The 23,216-nt window shown below is 45.8% G+C and overlaps 1 protein-coding gene across 2 annotated transcripts in view; it reads right to left on the minus strand.

The window, feature by feature from the left end:
- KIF15 (kinesin family member 15) overlaps positions 1-23,216 on the minus strand; it is a 930,781-nt gene that overhangs the window by 466,851 nt on the left and 440,714 nt on the right. For both annotated transcript variants that reach the window (XM_069211483.1, XM_069211481.1), the window contains exon 22: positions 12,434-12,519. In XM_069211483.1, coding sequence (XP_069067584.1) covers positions 12,434-12,519 — 86 coding nt within the window. The remainder of the gene's footprint in view (positions 1-12,433; positions 12,520-23,216) is intronic.

Below are 23,216 nucleotides of genomic sequence, written 5' to 3' on the forward strand. Positions count from 1 at the left end.
GGCACCACTTGGTAGGACAGACTCACAAATGGCGGAACCCAGAATGGTGGTGGGTATTTAATGTCCCCATGACTACAGATCAGGAGGTCAGCCATCTAGCCCTTGGAGACACTCTGGATTCAAGTGATGTGGATCAAGACCTTCTCATCCGGGCAGAGGAATAGCAGGCAGCATGGCAGGACAGCAAGGGAGAAGTCCAGTAAAGCAGCTGTCCAGCAGAGTCGCAGTACTTCAGCAGCACAGCAGTCCTTCCTGGCAGAGTGGTCACAGGACCAAAAGTGTACTGACATGCTGGTGTCAGAGGTCCAGTACTTATACTCAGTTGGGCCTTTGAAGTGGGAAAGACTTCAAAGATAGGCCTTTTTATAATGCACTGAGGTCCTGCTCTTCCTGCACATTCACTACAGGGGGTTATGCAGCCCTTTGCATTGGGACGGGACACAGCCTATTCCTGTGTGAGGCTGTGCCCACCTCCTCCATCCCATCCTGCCAGGATGGCGCATCAAGTCACCCCTAAGCTCCCATTGTGTGTGGCTGTATAGGAACAATACACAAAGCCCATCTGTCACTCACGCCAGAGAAGTGATAACAGGTAGGCACCAGGCACCAAATGGCCAAAGTAAGAAAATGGCACCTTTTTAAAAAGTTACATTTTCAGAGCTGCAATTTTAAATCCTTCTACCATAAATTGTAATTTTAAATTGTGACTTCAGAGACACCAGGCTTGAACTGTTTATCTCTTTTCAATTGTGAATTACACTTATAGGATGTAATAGGGTAATCACAATTTTATCCTGTGGGAGAGACGGTCCTTGCAGTAGTGAAAAACTACTTTGGGAGTTTTTCACTACCACAACATGTAAAACTTAAAGGTCCATGTCCTACCTTTTAAATACATTGCACCATGCCCTCTGGGTTGTCCAGGGTCTACATTAGGGCTGGATTATATGTATAAAAAGGGGAGGTTTGGGCTGACAAAAGGGTGGGTTGCTATGGCAGTGTAACTACACATAAAGGCTATGCAATGGCAGACCTGAGCCACTGTTAGAGGGTTACTTAGGTGGATGACACAATCACTGCTTCAGGTCCACTAGTAGCATTTGATTTACAAGTCCTGGTTACATGTAGTACCACTTTATGAGGAACTTATAGGTAAATTAAATATGCCAATTGGGAATGATCCAATATTACCATGTCTAGGGGAGAGAGCACAAGCATTTTAGCACTGGTTAGCAGTAGTAAAGTGCACAGGGTCCTAAAGCCAACAAAAAAGGTCAGAAAAGTGGAAGAGGTAGGCAAAAGGTTGAGGAGAAGACCACTGTAAGGCTGTCAGGCCTAACAAGTGTCTCCTCCTAGCTGAAAGTGGAGAGAGCTACCCAACCCCTTGGAAGTTTTCACTAAAGCAGAAGAACCTGGAGGTAACATCAGCACTGGTGTGGTCTAACCCAGGACGGTGTTCCACCATGAAGTCCATTCACTGTAGGGAATTGGACCACCTCAACAGTTTGGGATGTTCACTCATCTGCAAGAGCCATGTGAGGGGTCCGTGGTTGGTCTGAACCAAGAAGTGAGGTTCCTCATAGGTATAGTCCCAACTTCTTCAGTGCTACCACAGCAAAAGCTTGTCTTTCGATGGCACTCTACCTCTGTTGCTGTGGAAGTAACCTCCTACTAATGAAGGCTACTGGTTGGTCTAGGTCCCCCTCATTCAGCTGTGCTAAGTCTGCCCTATGGGATGATCTGAAGCACACATGTGCACAATGAATTGCTTGGTGGAATCAGGTGCCTTGATTACAAATGCTGTACACATGGCTTCCTTGACTGTATCAAAGGCTTTTTGACAATCCTCTGTCCAGATCACCAATCTAGGCTGCTTTCTGAAAGTCAGGTCAGGTAAGAGTGCAGCAATGGTGCCATAACATTTAACAAATCTTAGGTAGTAGCCTGTGAGGACTAGGATGGCTCTCACTTCTGTCTGAGTTTTAGGTGGCTGCCAGGCCATGATTGATTCAATGTTGGCCTGGAGGAGGTGCACTTTGCCCCAACCTACCAGGTGACCCAGGTACACCATGCAACTCTGCCTGATCTGGCACTTACTGGTCTTGATAGTCAGGCTGGCATGTTGCAGGGCCTGAAGCACTTTGTGACGGTGATGCAGGTGTTCCTCCCAGCTGGAACTATAGACACCAATGTAATCTAAGAAGGCAGCACCAACGGCTTCCTTGCCAGCCAGGACCCTGTTAGCCAACCTCTGCAAGATGACAGGAGCATTTTCCAAGCCAAAGGGCATCACCTGAAACCGGAAGTAGACCTGGGGGATTGAAAATGTTGACTTCTCTTTGCCCCCCTCAGTCAGCGCAATCTGCCAATGCCATGGTGTAAAATCAAAGGTACTGAGGAATCTTGAAGTGTCCAGCATGTCAATGATCTCATCAGCTCAAGGGTTGGTTAGTGTGTGCATCAGCTTTGGTTACGGAATTGAGTACTTGGTAGTCCACACAGAACCAGGGCTCTGGTGTGGCACCGTGTGGGGTAGCTTTGGTACCAGCACCACAGGGATGGACCACGGACTATTGGAGAGCTCAATCACCCCTAATGACAGCATCTTGGAGCTGCCCCCTTGATGCTAAATTTTGTTCTTCACAGGTAAGCTGCCTCCAGGGTCAATATCATGGACCGACAGATGTGTGCGTCCAGGGCTGAGTGAGAACAGAGAAGCAAACTGTCCCAGCAACTGATAATAGCCACTGTGCTCTTCTGGGGTTAGGTTTGAAGAGAGGCCGACACCCTCCACTTGAGCCATCATGTTCCTGTGCAGAGAAGTCAGGGGGCGGTTCACTCATCTCTTTCACTCACTTATCTGTCACGAGGAGCATGCTAACTTCAGACCTCTTGAGGCTGGAGTCTGTTGACATAGATCATCCTTAGGGGGTTTCTAGGGGTCTGGAGATCCACCAAATGGGCGGACGTGCTCATCTCCTCTTGGATTTCATATGGGCTGGTTGAGCAGTCCTGGAGAGCTCTGGCTCCATGACCCATACATTCTGGCCAGCCTAAAACTCCATTAGAGTGGCCTTCTAGTCATACAAGAGCTTCATAAATTCTTGACTGGCCTCAAATTTGCTTTTCGCTTTTTTCCAGAAGTGGTGCATCTGGTTGAAGAGGGCCAGCATGACGACGACCACATCCTAGGAGGATTCCGTGGAGCTTGCTCCTACCTCTACTTGAGAAGGCTCAGAGGTCTCTTAACTGGGTGATATGAAGTGATGCACTTTAATTACTTTTTTCTTTTGGGTGTTATTTCTTGCTATAAATATTGTCAGATCATAAGCATTCCATTTACATTGCAAGTTACTCTGCTGGCATAGCTTGGGTAATGGCAGTTGGCCACAGTGTCTGGTCGTAGATCGAAATAAAATCCAAAGATCTAGGGCAAGTGTTCTTGGCTGGTTCCAGATTGAAGGATCCTAATGTAGAATCCACACGTGAGGGCCTCACTGGGATTCAAGGATTCTTTGAGAATCCTGCAAGAAAATCTAAAATTTGTTTTTAACTGAAATGCAGGTAGGGCCCCCTTTAAAGCGCATGGGTATAAGGATATTCTTACCCTGCCCACATATGTTTTTTTTCAATTTGTTTCAGGACTCAGGGACTAAGTTCCTGAATCCTGTAATGGCTATTGCAACATTTTCTTTCAAGGTTGTGGCCGGAAAGAGTCACAGCTCACTCAGCCAATAGGTTCTGAGTATTTTTTTCATTCTTTGGTTTGTGGAACTGCAGATCTTGAACTGTCAACATTTAGTGTATCTTTTTCTAAAATTGCACCCCTTTGTGCCCAATTATAGAGTCCCTCTTGAAAAGCTGACTTCTTGAAAACTACTGAACAAAAATATACCAATCCAAAAAAAAAAAAGGCACTTCCTTAAGTGTAAAAGTGTTCAGATGTTTCTTCTCTATAGAAGAGCTAAACGTCTTATGGGAATAACAATGGGAAATTATACTGTTGGATTCCCCCCCTCTTTTTTCTTTGCTAACACTTGCCAAATCAGCATGAAACTTGACAAGAGAGACTCAAAGTGAATGAACTGTTTAAGGTTTTGTGCAGATTCAAACTGCACCAAAATTAAGAAAGTAAAAAAAAAATATATATATATACTTTTGCTACAGAAACTGACTAAAGCACAGCAACAGTGGAGTTATATATATATATATATATATATATTTCACTTGAAAAAAACAAAAGGTTACAGGGATATTATAGTCTGAATTTACTCATGTAAAACCATAGAAATTCAGCCGTTATACTTATCTCAAGTAACTAACTCTCACCCTCAGGCAACTATAACTTGCACCCTTGCCATGCACTGCTAATTACCCCAGATATTATAGCACTCATGACATCTTCTAAAACATCATTAAAAATATAAATGGAACATTAGCAGTCAAATTATTGAAAAGAAAACTGTGCATGGTGGGATAAGAAGCTTGTCACTGGTGGATTTATTAGGAGAAATGAAACTTGTAAGTGGGGATCTTATCTGAAGAAACTAACTCCTGCCATTAAGAAACCTCAGGCCATGAGTTATATATATATTTTTTTTTTTACATAAGTATAACTATACTGCTGAATTTCTATGGATTTGTGTGGGTAAAACGTGAACCTAATTATATCCTCCCTGTAACCTTCTTTTTTCAGTGTATATGTATATATATATATATATATGTATATATATATATATATATATATATATATAGTGCTCTAAGGCAACTATAACTTGTGCCCCCCCACCATGCACAGTTTTCTCATCAACAATTTTATTGCAGATGTTACAGTGATATTAAATATGTCATATAAGATGACTGACTGATGTAATATGTGGAGTAATTAGTAGTGCATGGAGAGTTATAGTCCCCCTTGTGAAAATCGTCCAAAACCCAGGGGATGGGGTCCCCAGGGCTGAAATCGGCCAAGGGAGGGGCCACGTGCACCTACTCCCAAAAATATATCTACCCCCCCTCACATCAGCAGAGTCTGAGTCCCAAGATGGCTGCCACCACTTTGTAGCTGAAGTGGTGGCAGCCAATCACAGCACTGCTCTTGGCATGTAGATCCGCAGATCCATCACAGTGGATCCACGTTTCTAGATATACATACTTTTTTTTTCTTTAATAACTCGAAACCTACTGAACAGATTTACATAAAATTACAAAAAGAAATCTTTCTGGACCAAGATCTAGCTTTCTGCTAAATTTAATGCAATCCTGTTCAACGGTTCAGACAGTAGTAATGTCTAAAATGCCTATGGGAAACTGAATGGGGAAAGCATCTTTTTTCCTCTCGGCTCATGCTTGACGAATCACCCCAAAACTTTCCAAACACCAGCGGAAGTGAGTGGCAAACTAGTTTTGAAACTTTTGTGAAGATTCGCTAAGCGGCGAGAGAGAGAGAGAGAGAGAGAGAGAAAGAGCGAGAAAGAGAGAAAAAGAGAGAAAGAAAAAGAAAGAAAGAATAGAGATGGGAAGTCCAGTATTTGCAATACAAAAATGATCTAATTAACAACAAGGTCTAAAGTGTTTAAGGTTTAATACAATTGTATGATATTTTGAATGATGAATTGATTTATGTATATGGACTATTATGGTAAAAGTGCTCGTTTGATTTATACTGGGAGGAGTGCACATACTTATGAGCAGTAACTTTATGTCCATTCACTTACTTGTTATTTATTTTAAAAGGCCGTGGGTCTCACTCATCTGGACAAGGGCTCTTTTGAGCCAAAACGCATCAGACCATTGTTGTTAATTAAATCATTTTAGTATTACACACCCTAGAGTGCCCGCCTCTTTTCTGGCCACAGAACATTTTTAGTAGATTTTGCGGAAATTTGCGCCCGCAACGAAGCACCTGCACGTTTGGTATACATGCACACATATATGCATCTATAATGCTTAAAGGACACTGCCGGCATGGACTGTGACTGGGCTGACTACCGCTGAGGAAAAGTATTTTTCTCAAGTAGCACAACCTTCGCAGTCGCGACCTGACCATGGCTTGCTGCTACTGAAAAGCCACGTGCCTCTCTTGACACCTATATTAAAATTTGGTATGGCAACAATGGTACAGAGTACCAGTTTGGAGGACCTTCCCAAGACTATTGGTAAGATTTTTACTCTCCATGACAGATACATTTGGTATTTATCAGGCGAGGCTTTGAATCTTTTCCTGAAATGCTTAAACTCTGAAGACATGGACGGATTCAGATCTCGACGTGAGACATTCTGGCTTAGGCATTGAGGCAACTTCTGGACAGGACTGTAAAAAATTCAGGACCAAGGGTCAAAATTCTGGACAAAAATTCAAGAACAAACATCAGTTTTCCAGACACTCCCAAAAAAGGCCACCCCTCACTATGTTAACAGTGCATTTATTTACTTTTTTTTTTTTAAACATAGCACTATTTATTCACTGTGGTATTTTTGTGATTGCTTCCTGGTATGCTATATTCAGGTGTCACATTACGTCCTTGTTCAGTAGTAAATTAATACCCTTGAGCACTGTGTCAAGGCCTTCACCCCTACCCAAATCTACCCAATCTTTCTTAAAGAGAAAGTAACAACTAAATTTTGATTATGTTTCTGAACATTTTAAAACCCCTGCAAACAGTTTGGGAAACATTAAGGTAATTAACCTTATGCTAGTTTAAACAAATTGAACAAAAACATCTGGCTCACCCCAACCGCCCATGGACTTTCAACCTAAAACAAATATGAATGAGGCAGGGTAGATGGTGTGGGCGACGGTCTCCCACCTAAAGTCAGGATGTGAGGTACCCACAACTTGTCTGTAGTCTCATAGCACTACAGTGTATATTTGGGACTCTACATTTATCTCAGAACTGGGAGCCCAGACTACCAATCACACAGTTAACAAAAGAGGTGGATAAAATTGAGATCAAATAGGAGGTTGTTGCTAAGAACCTGATAAATAAGGAAGAGACGAACAAGGCGGAACAATTCAAAAAATCAGACAAGATGGGTCCACCAAGACTTTCGGAAGGTATTGGGTACATGGGGAGTTGTCTCTGCAGACAGGAGAGAAACAAAAGAGGCACTGTCAGGTGGTTAAACAAGCAGCACCCACCCACCTTGTCAAACGCTTCTGGTGCAATAGTCTGTTGTTCATACTTGAGAAGGGTGAGGAGGGGCCAGACCCTTGCAAGGTTGTGCAAGGCAATTGCCCGCTTTGTCAATGTCTTAAAATGGTTTTGAAATTGAGCAAAAGCCAAACAAGTGATCTGGGTTATCCCCAAGTGTCAAGTACACATAGAATCTTCAAAATATTTGGGTTGTAAATTGCACAAACAAAATGTAAACATTTTAAAATGTAATTCGTGTTTCTTTAATATATGGCATTTGTTTCCCCTTCATATACAATTAGACCTCAGATTGAACTGGGAACCAGTTAACTTTTGATACGTAGTGATTAATATCTACCATTCTCCCACTGATTTGAAGGATGGAAATCTTGGCAGAGCGTCATAGTCCCTCCGAGTCCAGTTTGCTTTTTGGTCTGCTCTTCTGCTTTCTATAGTGGGCCACGTGGCACTAGTGAAGATGGTTTGCTACCCCAATGATCATATTTTGCAAACCTTCCTCTGATCGTCCTTATTTCCTTCTTCAGACATGCCAGACATCTGATTGGGTTGCTGCGGTGCCGTCGGGTAGCTCTTTCCACTCTATAGCTACCCGTGACTGTGGGTGGATTGGGCCTTCTGGACTTAAATCGCTATTATTCAGCTGCACCAGTCCAATGGGTGGCTTGCTGGCTTTCTGCCCGCCCCCGCATGAGATTGGGTTTAACTGTAAAGACTTAAGAAGGGTTTACTGCACTGCTCATTGTTTCTTACTGACCGTTCTACGGATCACCATCCGGGGTTCTCATGCATCACTTTTGCTTGCCTTGCTTGAACCTGTAAACTCACTGACACAAAGAAACCCTGTGCTCCTGCACTATCTTTGTTAAGCGTTCCCACTCCCACAGGATGGCTGTGATCAGAGCAACTTTATCAGTGGTGTGCTGCAGGTATCATAAAATTGGGGGATTTGTTTCTGGCCGGTGAGCTACTAAATTTCTAAACCCTTGTGGCAGACTACCATCTTCACCCGGTCAACTCCTTACTTACTATCACCCTAAACAATAATGAAATGCCCTATTTCATGTCTGCCACCTAGCACGAACCCTACATGAGGTGTTCCAGAAGCTCTACACCATAGGGACTGGTAGCAAACTGATACAATCAGTGTACTGACCTTTCCTGCAACATTGAGACCACTCTAGGTCTTCTCGTCATATTACCTGGGTGACTGATGTGGCCAAACCTCTGCTAGATACAGACTGGACTAAAATACTGAACTTTTCCCCACAAAGTAGCCCACGGCTGTCACTTTAAGTACATTCATAAAGCTTCCTTGGGAATGTATTCTGCCCGTTGCTTGCCATTGGCTTTGTGGTTTGTAACTCACATTTCATTGTTTTCAATTTGCTGGCTTTATTTGTGTTAGACTATGCAGCTTGAGTGCATCCCTTCCCTTGCCCAAACCTAATTTACAGTATCCTTCTGAGTGCTCCTTTTCTGTAAACAGGCATGTAAATCTTGTTCTCTTCTCATCACATTTGCTGTGCATTCAAAGAACAAGATAAATGTCAGGCTCTGTCTTCAATGGGAACTTTGTGTTTAGTTTTCTTTCTCTGACTTCAAAGTGAGAGGATTTATGCAACAATCTTGCTGGATACTGGGGATTAGGAAAGAGTTTTTTTCTATCACATGACAACATTTAAATAAACTTCAGAGTATATCAGAATCAGGAGTACAAATGAATCCCATTTTTGTTCATTCTGAACTGTGCTGGAAACAAATACCTTTATATGATTAAAACAATTCATTGCATTAGGTGATGCAATTTCCACACATCATCGTCTGTGCACTGTATAGATTTATTTGAAAACATATATGTCTGAGCAATGTAATTGTCATTTCAATAAAAAAACGTGTTGTCTGTTATGGCAGTGTTTACCACACCATGTATACTCCACTCTACACCACTGCACCCTACTCTGCATCACTCCACTTTACACCACTCCACGCCACATCACTCTGGGACACTGCTCTCTTCTCCACTCTGACCCACTCCATGTCACTACACTTTATGCTACTTCCCCACTACACCTCTACTCTGTACCACTCTACTCTATGCCAATGCACTTTACACCTCTCTACACCACTGCACTCTGTGCCTCTGCACTGTATACCACTCAAGTCTAGGCAACACTAATCTAGTCTGAAACAACTCCACTCTATACCACTCTGCACTGTATGCCACTGCACTCTATGCTAGTGCACTTTACTCTGTAGCACTCAACTCTATACCCTTACACTCTGCATCAATACACTGTAGGTCACTCTAATCTACCCTATGCCACAGCACTCTACACCACTTTACTCCATGCCATCACACTCTTTCCCACTTTATGCAACTCTACTCTACCCTGCACCTCTCCACTCTCCACCACTTCACTCTACTGTGAAACAATCTACTTTATGCCACTGCACTCTGCACCACTGCATTCTATGCCACCGTACTCTACCCTACACCTCTCCACTCTATTCCACTGCACTCTACTCAAACAATCTATTCTACATCACTGCACTCTACGCCACTCTGTCCCACTGCACTCTAAACCACTGCACTCTACTTCAATGCATTTTATGTCAATGCACTTTAAACAACTGCACTCCAACACTCTACTCTCCAACACTGCACTGGCCCCCACCATACTCTTCACCTCTCTACTCTTTACTACTGCATTCTGCACCAATACACTCTATTCCACTGCACCCTATACCACTCTGCTCTTCATAACTTCACTCGTCACTGCACTTTACAGCACTATAGTCTGCATCATGCTATAATACTCCACTCTTCACCACTCTATGCCACTGCACTCTGTCACTCGAGTCTACTCGGCACTGTATGCCACTAAACCACTCTACACTACTGACTCTCTGCCACTCTATTGTAAGCCACTCTACACCACTCTGCTCTGCCCCATGCCACTCTATGCCAATGCACTCTGAACAACTGCAATGTACACCACTGCCCTTTACTCTGCACCACTGTACTCTATGCCACTGCTCTCTGTAACACTGTACACCACTGCACTGACACTCTACTCTGCAACATTGCACTCTTGGCCACTTTACTCTATACCACTCTACTCTACTACTGCATTCTACACCACCGTACTCCATGCCACTGCACTCTACAGCACTGTACTCTACCCTGAACCACTCTACCCCACCGCACTCTATGCCACGCGAGTCTACTCTGCACTTTATGCCACTGCATCACTCTGCACTACTACACACTCTACCACTCTATTGTATGCCACTCTACTCAACTGCACTCTACTCTGCCCCACGCTACTCCATGCCAGTGCACTGTACACCACTGCCCTCTACTCTGCACCACTGTACTCTACCCCACTGCTCTCTGTGCCACTCTACACGACTGCACAGACACCCTTCTCTCCACCACTCTCCACCATTCTCCACCACTCTCCTCTACGCCACTGCACTCTACTCTCCACTGCACCACTGTGCGCCATTGCACTCTATGCCACGCCAGTCTACTCTGCACTCTATGCCACTGCACCGCTCCACACTACTGCACTCTCTACCACTCTATTGTATGCCACTCTACTCAACTGCACTGTCACTCTACTCTGCCCCACGCTACTCCATGCCAATGCGCTCGAAACAACTGCACTGTACCCCACTGCACTCTACTCTGCACCAGTGTGTTCTACGCCACAGCTCCTATGTCACTCTACTCCACTATGTCACTAACTTAACTACGTTGAACAGCAGCCACACTGGTGTATAACATAGCTAAAACAGATTGGCAAAGTCAATAACTCTTGTGTAGACAAGACCTATTGGCTTTGCCAATGTTTGTTAGTACTATGAGGTACAAAGATCCCTGAAAGAACTGTGAATGTGCAAGTCCTTATTTTAAACATGCATTACACACATCATAATATAGGCTGCTACAAAATGCGCAAATGGATTTCGGTTAAATTAAAGTCCTTCTTAAATCCGGATTTGAAGAATATGCAGTTTATACCTAGCACTGATATTTGTTTTTTTAATAACCGTCAATAAAACCACACACTTCACAGCTGAGCTTGGAACACCCTTACAGTACCTCTCAAAAAGAAAATATTTGTCATCAGAAAGCTCCAAGTGACTCCTTTGATTAAAGTCAATGCAGGTTTACAAGCCCCTTTACATTTGCAGATTTACCAGTTGTGCTCATTTGCATTTCTTTAGGGAAGGAGTCACCCTGGCAAGAAGGCCTTTTCTTATCTGTCTGTCCCCTCCCTCCTTCAGAGCACAGGAGACTCCCTGCCTTTCAATCCAGCTGGGGAAACTGATCTGTCCTAATTACATTTTGTCCTTTAGGTGAAAGACTAAACTTACAGACATGCTGTCCATTAAGCCTTTCATAAGGGAGAAAGTGAGTGAAGGGCGAAATTACATTTGGTCCTTGAAAATTACTATTCTGAATGAGTAATTGGGCCCCAAACCTTCATGTTTGGAATGATGATCTTTAAAATTAGGCTACGAGTAGCAAAGTGTATGCTTCTTTTTAAGTTAGTGCCATTAAAACTTCTGTTTTTAGGGGCTAAAAGCACTGAAGTGGCATTGTAACCTTTCCAAGAGCTGAAATATATTGATTTTTATACTCGGAACCGCTGTGGAGTAATAGATTAACAAAGGCACAGAGATGTAGTTCTCAAAGTAGATAGATTTTCCATTTCCATATTAAAAAAAAAAAAAAAATCAGCACAAAAAAACGATTACCCACTTCTAATTTTCAGGTGCACGACGGGTAGGATAATGGTAAATGGAAAGGGATCAGTGGGGGACGGAGGGGGACGGAGGGGGTCAGGCAACAGAAACAAAAGTCAAGGGCAGGAGGAGACAAGGAAAGTGGAGAGAAAGTGAATTAAAAGGAAGAAAAAAAACCGGGGAGAAAGGAGATCGGGAATATACAATGTGAGGTCACATGTGTAACTGTCTTGGAGGAGATGAAGTATCCTGAAAAGTTCCCAAGGGCGGATACCAGCAGAAGAAGCATGATGGGGATAAATTAATGCTGGGTCCTTTTTTACATAGAAAAAGTGGATTACCCAAAAATCGATTTGTATAAACTGATGAGACTTCTGCTATTTAAAGGGAGCTGCAGATAAACAACGGACTTGTATAAAGGAAGCATTTCAGTACTCGCTTCCCAAAGCTTCCTCAATGAGCCATGATACTTATTTATGGAAATTCTTAACAATTCGTCTGCTAATGAGCAGATCACTCACTTTGAGGTATTTTCTTTATCTTCTTGTAGCTGAGAAGCCAGCTGTTGTTTAAGTTCTCTCTCAGTTTCCAGAAGTTCCAAAAGATTCTTAAGAAAAAATAAAATAACATAAGTGGATGTTAATTCAAGGAAGGCAATATCACATAATATTGTTAAGAAATCACAATGTACCTTGATAGTTGACAAAAACTATGATGCATGAGTCTGTATTCTCCGAGTCTATTTTACAGTTAAAATCCCATTAAAAGCTGTTTGCCAACACAAACGCTTAAAAAAACAGTGGAAATTATTTGAACGATATATGAAAATAAAGTACTTCACTGTGATAGAAATTAATTCCCTAGTGTCTTCGTCATATTCATATCTATAAGTATATTCTCACATGTTCAGCAGCAGTTACAAGCACATTGAAAAAAATATGATAATAAGGAGTATCTGATTGATACATGGTATTCTGTATAGATACTTTGGATTTAAAACTGCCCAGTCACAAGCAGATAATGATCCTGTATAGTTTTTGTGTTCTTTCAATAAAATGGCATGGATGAACAAGTTACTGACTTTCAGTAACTCCTTGTCTGGTAAACTCTCTAGCATAATTTTTCTTACCTTAGAGTATTACCCAGGCATCAGACAGGATCTGGAAAATCTAGAGCACCCCTGCGAGCTGGTATCAAAGAGCTTCAAGTCTGAGTCATCCGCACCGGATGACACATACATGGGGCCTACACAGGCGCCACTTCAGCTTCTTTACATGACTATCAGCACCAAAAGCAAGGAGCGATGTCAGAATGCAGATTGACCAGTGTGCAGGTTCTAAGGGCCTACAAAGATCTTTTTAGGTAGGATAAACTGTTCACAGAATGAGGAGAACAGAAAGGTCCGTAAGGAATCTGCAGCTAGGTAGGGTCTTTGCCAGATAAGGTGCTACACAAGGTTCCTCACGATAGATAGGTACAAATGCAATATCTCCCCAGAAATGGATTTGAGAATTGGTAGAGACCAAAAAGTCCAGGAAGGCCAAATGGGCAAAGTGTTCATTACAATGGACCCGACTGTCCAGGCAGTAGCGTTCTGTAAACGTGTGCAAGGAGAACAAGTTACTTCGGTAATGCCTTATCTGGTAGAGACTATAGCTAGCCAGAGATTGCTTGCCTTAGAATGATTTCCAGGCGTCAGACTGGATCTGGAAGATTTTTCGGGAGCAGTACCCTGCGCGCCCAGTACATGGTGTTCAGCTCCAAGTGGTGTTGTTGGCGTCATCCGTGCCAGAAGTGTAATTCTGGGTGCCTACAGAGGTGCCACCCAGGTGTGCGGACATCAGTTTCTTTGCACGACTTTCCACGGCAGAAATGCGGAGCCATGAATAACCACTGGTGTGGAAAATTAGGGCCCTGAAGGAGAACAGCCCTATCTGTTTAAATCTGCTCATAGAGCAGAGAGGATGGATGGGTCGGTAAGGAATCCGTGGCTAGATACAGTCTCTACCAGATAAGGACCTACCAAAGGTAAGTAACTTGTATATCTGATGGATACTTCTAGTCGCAGATGCCATACCTCAGAATAGATACCTAAGAACTATCTCCCCGAAGGTGGGTCTGTGGACAAATTTCACATAAGAAGTCCTGCAGGACCGAACAGGTGAAGTGCTGATCCCAACTAAACTGACTGTCCAGGCAGTAGTGCTTTGTGAATATGTGCAGAGGCCCCGCGTGCTAAAGTAGTAGTCAAAGCATGAGCTCTGGTGGAATGATCTCACAAGCCCTCAGGAGGCTGCTTTTTGGCCAGTTCATTGCAGATTTTAATAGAAAGTGTGACCCATCTGGAGATGGTCCGCTTCTATACAGCCCGTCCTTTCTTTGCTCCAACATACCCTCTCAAAAGTTGGTTGTCCACCCAAAAGTTTTTTGTTAGATCGAGGCAGAATGACGACTCTCTTTCTGGGAACAGACAGTGGAGTCACTCCTCTTCTTTAGAGGGATGGGAGAGGGTGAAAAGAAGACAGTGATGGATTGGCCTACAGTTAACAGAGTAACCACTTTCGGGACAAAGGAGGCCCTAGTGAGAAGCACCAGTTTTTCAGAATGAATGGAAAGATATGGAGGCTTGGATGATAAAGCCTGAAGCTCACTGACTCTTTGGGCAAATGTGATTGCCACAAGGAAGGCTGTTTTAATCGTAAGGAGCCTGAGAGGACAATTATGGATTGGCTCTAAAGTAGCAAACATCCAAAAAGTTAGAACAAGAGTAAGGTCACATTGAGAAGGAGGGAAAAAAAAAAGATTAATTTTAGAGACCTATATACAATGGGGAACTTGAAGAGGGAAGGCTGGTCAAGCGGCCATGAAAAAGCTGAGATCAGAGAAAGATAGCCTTTAAGAGTGCAGAGAGCAGAACCCTGCGGGGCAAGATAATGAAAAGCAGAACTTGAGAAAGAGGGTATAAAGAAAATCAATTTGTTTTTTGGCTCAACATGCCACGTATTCTTTTCAACGGTCGGCGTATACCGTCTTGGTGGAGGGATGCCTGGCTGCCAAGATGACATTGTAGATTTTGGGATGAAGGTCGAAAGCTACCAACTGTTGCAGCTGATCCGCCACAGAAGAAGGTGGAGACTTGACATGTTGGGGGTGAAGGCCGTCCCTTGCTCTTGTGACAGAAGATCCTCCCAAAGAGACAGCCTGATTGGAGGATCAATGGCCACACTCAAGAGCTTGGAATACCAGACTCTCTGTGCCCAGTTCGGAGCCACAAGAATGACTTGGGCCCAGTTTTTCATTATCTTCTTGAGAACTCTGGGTAAAAGTGGTATTGGAGGAAAGACATACAGGAGGCCTGAGTTCCACTCAAGACAAAAATCTTCTCCAAGCGAGAGCCGCCTTAGCATGCAATGTCAGCAGGTTTGCTTGCTTGAGTTTCTATCGGCAGAGGCGGACAGAGCTAACCAAGGCTCTCCTCACTGCTGAGAGAGACCTCATACCATGTCCGGGTAAAGATGCCATTTGTGACCCGGTAGGCACTGATGGCTGAGTTTGTCCACTCTCTCGTTCAGAGAGCCTGCAAGGTGTTGAACCACCAGGGATATGCCCCAATATTACAGCTATGTCCAGAGATGCAGAGCCTCTTGACAAATGGTCAACAACCCCACCCTGTTTGTTGCAGAACCACAACTCGTGGTGTTGTCTGTGAACACCTGCATTAGCCTTCCCTTGATAGAGGGCAGAAAGGCTTTCAATGACAATCTGATCGCTCGGAGCTCGAGCAGGTAGATGTGGGGTATGCATTCCGCTTGAGACCAGAGTACTCTGAGCTCCACCTCTCTTACATGGCTACCCCATCCCAGGAGTGACGCATCTGTCACTACTGCCAGATATGATTAGTGAAAGGAGAGGGGTCTGTTGCTGACCCAATCAAAGTCTGTCAGCCAATACTGCAAATCTTTTGCAGTTCCCTCTGTGATCTGGACTATGTCGGAGAAAGTCTGCTGATGCTGTGCCTATTAGAACTTCACATCCCACTGCTGCTGCGACAGAAGATCCAAGGATGACCTGGGCCCGGGCGTTCTTGATCTTCTTGAGAACTCTGGGCAGGAGTGGTATGGGCGGAAAGGTGTACAGGAAGCCTGAGCTCTACTCAAGACGAAAAGGGTTGCTATGTAAGATCCACCTTGGAAACTTCAACATGCAAAAATTCTGAAACTGCACATTGGACAGAGGCGAACAGATCTAACAAAGGCTCTTCCCACTGCTGAAAGAGACCTTGCACCACCTCTGGATGGAGATGGCATTCGAGATCTGCTAAGCAACTGCAGCTGAGTTCACCCAACCTGGTGTTCAGGGAACCACCAGATGTTAAACCACCAGGGAAGTGCTCTTATGTACAAGCCATGTCCAGAGACGCAGAGCCTCTTGACATTGGGTCCACGATCCTACCCGCTCTATTGTTTCAGTACCACATGGCAGTGGTGTTGTCGGGGGAACACCTGCATCAGCCTCCCCTTGATGGAAGGTAGGAAGGACTTCAGTGAAAGTCGGATCACCCACAGCTTCAGTATATGGATGTGGATTCCGGATTCTGCTGAGACCGGAGCCCTCTGATCTCCAAATCTCCCAGATGGCTGCCCCATCCCAGGAGTGTTGCATCTGTCACTAATGTCAGATCTGATTGGTGAAGTAAGAGGTGTCTGCCGCTGACCCAATTGCAAATTATTAGCCAACTCTGCAAATCTTTTGCAGTTCCCTCCGAGATCTGGACCATGTCAGTGAAATTCCGCTGATGCTGTGCCCACTGGAACTTCAGGTCCCACTGAAGAGCCTGCATATACTAGCGGGCATACTTCATTATCAGAATGCAGGAGGCCATTAGTCCCACCATATAAAGAGTCTGCCTCACCGAAATCTAGGATAGAGGCTAAAACATCGGTATCATAGCCTGAATATCCTGAACTCGATGCTCATGAGGATAGGTCCGAAACTGCACTGTGTTCAGAACAGCTTTGATGAAAGGGAGTGTCTGAGACGGAGTGTAGCACATTGATAGTGAACCCCAGCAAATGCAAATGGTCCGCCATAGTCTGGAGGTGGGAGACGACAGTCTGGAGGTGGGAGACGACAGTCTGGAGGTGGGAGACGACAGTCTGGAGGTGGGAGACGACAGTCTGGAGGTGGGAGACGACAGTCTGGAGGTGGGAGACGACAGTCTGGAGGTGGGAGACGACAGTCTGGAGGTGGGAGACGACAGTCTGGGGTGAGCATGCCTTTAGCAGCCAGTCGTCGAGATGAGGGAAGACTAGGAACTCTGATCTTCGTAGTTGAGCAGCAACCACGGCCATCAGTTTGGTGAACATCGGATGGGTGCTGGTTAGGCCAAAAGGGAACACAGAACTGAAAACGCTCTTTGCCTGCCGTGATTCACATCTAATGCTTGCGGGCAGGATGGACGAGGATTTGGAAGTATGTGTCTTTCATGTCCAGCACTACCATACAGTCTCCTGGGCCCAAGGAAGACAGGACCTGAGCTGATGTGAGCATTTAGAACTTCTTCTTGAGTAATTAGTTGAGAGGGTGTAGGTTTCAGATAGGACGAAGGTCTTTGTCCTTTTTCAGCACCAGAAAGTGGCGTAGCAACCACAGCCAACTTCTGCCATCAGCACCCTCTCTATGGCTCTCTTGGCCAAGACAGCCGCGACTTCCTGGCGGAGAAGGGTTAGGTGATCTGCTGTCAGTTTGTTGTAAAATGGTGGAGGGATGGTCACGAAGGGGAGGGAGTAGCCCTTTCGGATGATCTGCAAAACCCACCTGTCGGATGTTATGGACTGCCAGAGGGACAGTTGATGGCGAATCATGCCCCCCAACTGGATGACCATGATAGTATGAGGACAGATTATAAGGTAGAGCGAAGAAGGGGAAAGCAGTGCAGAAAAGCACAATCTCCAAATGGATTGGACACTGTATAAGGATCTAATTCTCATTAGCCAACAAGCAACTCCCTGGAGGCTTGCAGGCTCATTCCACCAGAGACAAGGTGTGAAGACTGCACTAACTCATGGAGTTCCGGTCTTGGACAACTGTTAGGTTGCAACATGGGCAATATGATAGAGACTTCTAGTCTCAGATTCCCTACCTTAGAATTATCCCCAAGTGTCAAACTGGGTCCTGAAGATTTTTCATGAGCAGTACTCCTGCTTGCCGGTAGGTGGCGTCATTTGGCTCTGCATGGCATCATGCACACACTGAGTGACGTTCATATATAGGCTTCACCAAGGCATGCTGATGTTAGTGCTTTTCTTTCCATGCCAGCCAGTACAGATCCGCAGAAGAACTACCTCTAAGTAAATGTTTACTAACTTTTTTCAGTGTTTCGTGAGTTCTTCTTGAGGCTTTATTCCTGGTGTGGCAGGAATGTCATTGAAGAAGGCCGGCATCAAACCCTGCTGTGCCTGTCAGACCCATATCCGTGACAGACCCTCATCGGGCCTGTTCTGACTGCCGTGCCATGGACCCGGAGATCTTGAGAGATGTCTCTCAAACTCCTGAAGGCTCAGCATGCATTGCTGTGCTAATTGAAGCCCAGTTGGAGGGGAAGGTCCTGAGAGCAGTCACAGAGTCTGAGATCTTTTTCACACTTCAAGTCGTCAGTCCCCTCAGGTAAGTCCCACCACAAGAAATCATCGCTGAGAGGTCTTCCACTTCTCGTCCATCAGCCGACAAGATACGAACATTCAAGGCCTGGCTCTGCATTAGAGCCTGGACTATCTCAGCACCTCCCCAATGTTCCAGATGCTGGACCGACCACTGCCCAAGTTAAAGAATTGTGTGAGGCCTTGCGCCTCTTTTTTGGGCGGCCCGACCCCTCCGGCGTACCTTCGGGCCCGAGGGGTCGCCAGGGTCGCCTTCTGATTCCGCTCTTGGGCCCTGAGGATCCATTTCCAGACCAGCGTTGGTCATACCATCTTGACTTAAACCCGACGCCGGTACCAATGCCGACACTCCCAGTGGCACCATCCATATTATAATCCCCAACACAGAGCCACAGGGTCACCGCCGAACACTGTATCCAATGACATGCCTTCCAGGTCGGAGCCTGAGCCCTATTCCTATGGGCTAGGGCTTGGGGAGGAATGGATGGGAGGGCGGGACCTTGAAGAATACCCTCACTATGAAGAAATCACTAAGACAGGGTGAAGCCAGCAGATAGGATACTTCTCCAGATACTGGTATACTTGCTTTCTTTGCGATGGCGGTGCAGAGTTAGGACAAGGTCATTGACCTTAGTCTACACTTGGTGGTAGTCAAGTCTAGTGTCTTGAGGGAGTCTCCCTTTCAGAACTGCTACTCCTGTTCAACTAGGCCTTCACTGATGTCCTACTGGAGACATGGGCCAAACCCAGTGCCTGTTGCAGGCTCCAGATGACCCAAACTTCCTCACCTAACACCCTACACCAGAGAGCTTGCTGGTCCAAGCATCTACGTCTCATGTAAATCCTGGCACATTCCCTACTGCACCCAGGAACACTGAATCCAAGAGGCCGGGTGTAGGAAAGTGCACTGTTGGCATGGTTACCCCCCCATACACACTTTTCGCCTAGTGTTGATGCCAATTTTGACTGAAAGTGTGCTGGGATCCTGCTAACCAGGCACCGGCACCAGTGTTCTTTCCCAACATCTGTACCTTTGTTTCGACAATTGGCACAACCCTGGCCCACAGTTATGTCCCTTGTAAAAGGTACCCATGGTACCAAGGGCCCTGTGGCCAGGGAAGGTCCCAAAGAGATGCAGCATGTCTTATGCCACTCTAGGAGACCCATCACCAAGCACATGTACACTGCCTATGCAGCCTGTGTGTGCTGGTGGGGAGGAAAAGGCAAAGTCAACATGACACCCCTCTCCGGGTGCCATGCCCCCAAACCACTGCCTGTGGCATAGCTAAGACTCCCCTCTACCAGGCCTTACAGCCCTAAGGCAGGGTGCACTATACCACAGGTGAGGGCATAGCAGCATGAGCAATATGCCCCTAGAGTGTCTAAGTCCATTCTTAGTCATTGTAAGTGCAGGGTAGCCATACTGAGTATATGGTCTGGGAGTTTGTCATTACGAACTCCACAGCTCCATAATGCCTTCACTGAATACTGAGAAGTTTGGTATCAAACTTCTCAGCGCAAAAAACCAACACTGATGACAGTGTGGGATTTATTGAAGTATGTACACAGAGGGCATCTTAGAGATGAGCCGCTGAGTGACCCCCAGGGTCCCCTCAGAGAATCATTGGAGACCTGACATCTTGTTTGCACCCTACTCCCGGGCACCCTCGTGTCGCTGAGGGTGTGAGTTTGGTGGCTACTTCTGAACCCCTTCCCCCCCCCCATCTACCCTCCATGCTCCTCTAAACCCCCAAGGACTGCCCTCCGAAGACGCAGGTATTTACAGAATGCAGAATGGAAATAGAGAGCCCCCAGTCTCCATAGGAGCCCATGTTAATTTTACCTACACTTTGACCTCTGCACCTGGCTGGCCCTGTTTTGCTGGTGGTGGGTGTTTGGGGTTAAGTTAAACCCCCAAACTGTGGACTTCCTAACCCCCGGAGACTGTAACAGTAAGTGTTGTACTTACCTGTAAAACGGTCTAACTCTCCCCCCCCCCACCCCCCCCAGAAACTGTTTCTGAAAATTGCACTGTGTCCATTTTTAAAACAGATTGCCAATATTTCAAGACCTGTATAACTTATCGATTTCAAAGTACTGTTGACACATGTGTAAAATACAAATCTATTGAAGAACTTACCCGCAACTTGAATCTTGTGGTTCTAAAAATAAAGAAAATATATTTTTGCTATATAAAAAGTATTGGTCTGGAGTTAAGTCATTGAGTGTGTGCTTCCTCTATTGTCTGTGTGTGTACAACAAATGCTTTGCACTACCCTCTAATAAGCCTAACTGCTCTACCACACAGCCACAAAAGAGAGCCTTAGTATTATCTACTTTAGCCTCTATTAAGCCTTTGGGGAACCCCTGGACTCTGTGCACACTATATCTCATTTTGATATAGTATATACGGAGCCAGCTTCCTACCCAGGGCACTTTGGGGAAGAGGATTTCTTCCACCAGCCTGCCATTAAGTCCATTAACACTTCTCCCATGCTTTGTGGGACATGGTTGCTCAAGTGCTGCCAACGGTTCTGGAGTAGGCCCGGGCCGTGCTCTCTCAGGCTTTTGCACACAGGAGAGATGCAGCGAAGCTCACTATACATTGTGGACTTGACTCAACCGACTCACTGGGCAGAGCAGTTTAATCGACCATGACCTTGATGTGCCACGTCTGGTTGAGGGCGACTGGCTTTTCGGGGGGGATGTCCAGTCGTCTCTGACAGACCAGCCCTTTGATGGCTTCTGCCTCCTGGGAGATGAGGCACATTCGGCGCTGAAGCTCTAAGGACAGTCAGGCTGTGGCCAGGGCTATGTACCTCATCACCCTTAATCAGCCTTTCACTCCTTTCATAGCCACGAAAGGGGATTGCAGCTGTGCTTTTACCCTCCCAGGCACATTGCCGCTCAGGCTTCCTAGCCTCTGCATGGTCGAGAGTATTGGACTCACAGACCTCGTGGGTCAGGCAGCCAGTGGTCAGGTCAGTCCACCTGACCTGACCACTGGCTGCCTGAACCAGCCTTCCTTTGACGGACAGAAGGAAAGCTTTCAATGCCAAGTGAATCATCTTCAACTCCAACAACTTTATGTGGAGCTGTGACTCTGTGGAGACTAGAGTCCCCGATCTCCTCCTCTCCCAGATGGCAGTCCCAATCCAGGAGTGACATTAACCATCACTGTGCGCTCTGGGTGGAGAAAGAAGAGGGGTCTGCCACTGACCCAATCGCTGTTAATCAGCCACCACTGCATACAGTTGCTTCCAATATCTGGACCAGGTTAGAGAGAGTCCCCTGATGCTGTGCTCACTGGAATGTCAGATCCCAGTGCAGTACCTGCGTATGCCAGACGTTTTTCATCTGCAGAATGCAGGAGGGAATGAGGACCCCCAGTCTCACAGTGAGCCTTGCCAAAATCCAAGATAAAGGGCGAAACATAGCCTGAATATCCTGGACTCGCCGCTCCGGAGAATAGGTGTAGGACTGCAAAGTCCAGAATGGCTCAGATGAAAGGAAGCGATTGAGTGGGAATCCGGTGCAACTTCGGCACATTCAGAGTGAACCCCAGCAAATTCAAGAGGTCTGCCATAACCTGTAGGTGGTTTACGACTGCCTGGGGTGAGCACTCTTCAAAAGACAGGAGGTAAAACTAGGGGAAACTTTCATGATCACCCGATGGGGGCTGGTAAGGCCTAGGGAGAGCACAGCAAACTGAAAATGGTCAGGGCCCACAATGAATCACAGGTAAAGTTCGTGGGCCCAACACTTTCATCCAGTCTCCAGGAGCCAGGGCATACCAGACCTGAGGCAACATGAGGCTTTGGTCCCATGAGACTTATGCCCCCAATCAAATGCCGAATTGGCCTGTACCCCAAACAAGCGAGTGCTGTAGAAGGGCATGCCCATTAGGGATGCCTGGACATCACCTGAAATGCTAGGCAATCTCAGTCAACCTTGGTGGCAGAGCGCCAGTGATGAAGCAATGGCTCTGCCCAGCGAGTCATGTCTAGTCCACATAGTTTTGTGAACTTTACTGCATCACTGCTATCTGCAATAGCCTAGGTCAGGATGGCTCGGGACTCCTAGGAGACCATGGTTAGCACTTCTGCATCCTAGTTCCATATGGTGAGGCTATGTCAGATCAAGAGGCACTTGGTGTTCACAGACATGGCATGCAACGATCCTGTGCACGGGAGTGCCCGTAGAGGGCCCAGGCCTCGAGCAGGACATCAGAGAGGGCTTTATTGAAGGGAAGGAGCAGTTCTGTTTCAGAAGCAACTCCTTTAAGGCACTGATCTCAATTTCTGAGGGTAGGGAGATTAAGGACACCAACCACGATAGCAAAGGAGACCCCTTTCTCAGTAGTCACAATGGAGAAGAAACCAGCCCACTGCCTGGCAAGGTGTCCAGACACTGGCATCAGCCACGCCTTTGTACCAGTTATCTTCAGCCAAGTGCTCTTCAAGGGATCAGGGTAGTCATATGGATCCTCGGATTCACCCCAGTCATACACCATACAGGACCTATCAAGGAAGGAGGGGCTGCCTCCGACCTGGATGGTCTGGTTCCACTTGTCGCCAGCATAGATGTCAAGCACCACCAATCTAGCTCTGTATCGGAGTCAGGAATGTCAATGAGACCACTGCCA

The sequence above is a fragment of the Pleurodeles waltl genome, chromosome 10 (genome assembly GCF_031143425.1).
Source record: "Pleurodeles waltl isolate 20211129_DDA chromosome 10, aPleWal1.hap1.20221129, whole genome shotgun sequence".
Taxonomy (NCBI): domain Eukaryota; kingdom Metazoa; phylum Chordata; class Amphibia; order Caudata; family Salamandridae; genus Pleurodeles; species Pleurodeles waltl.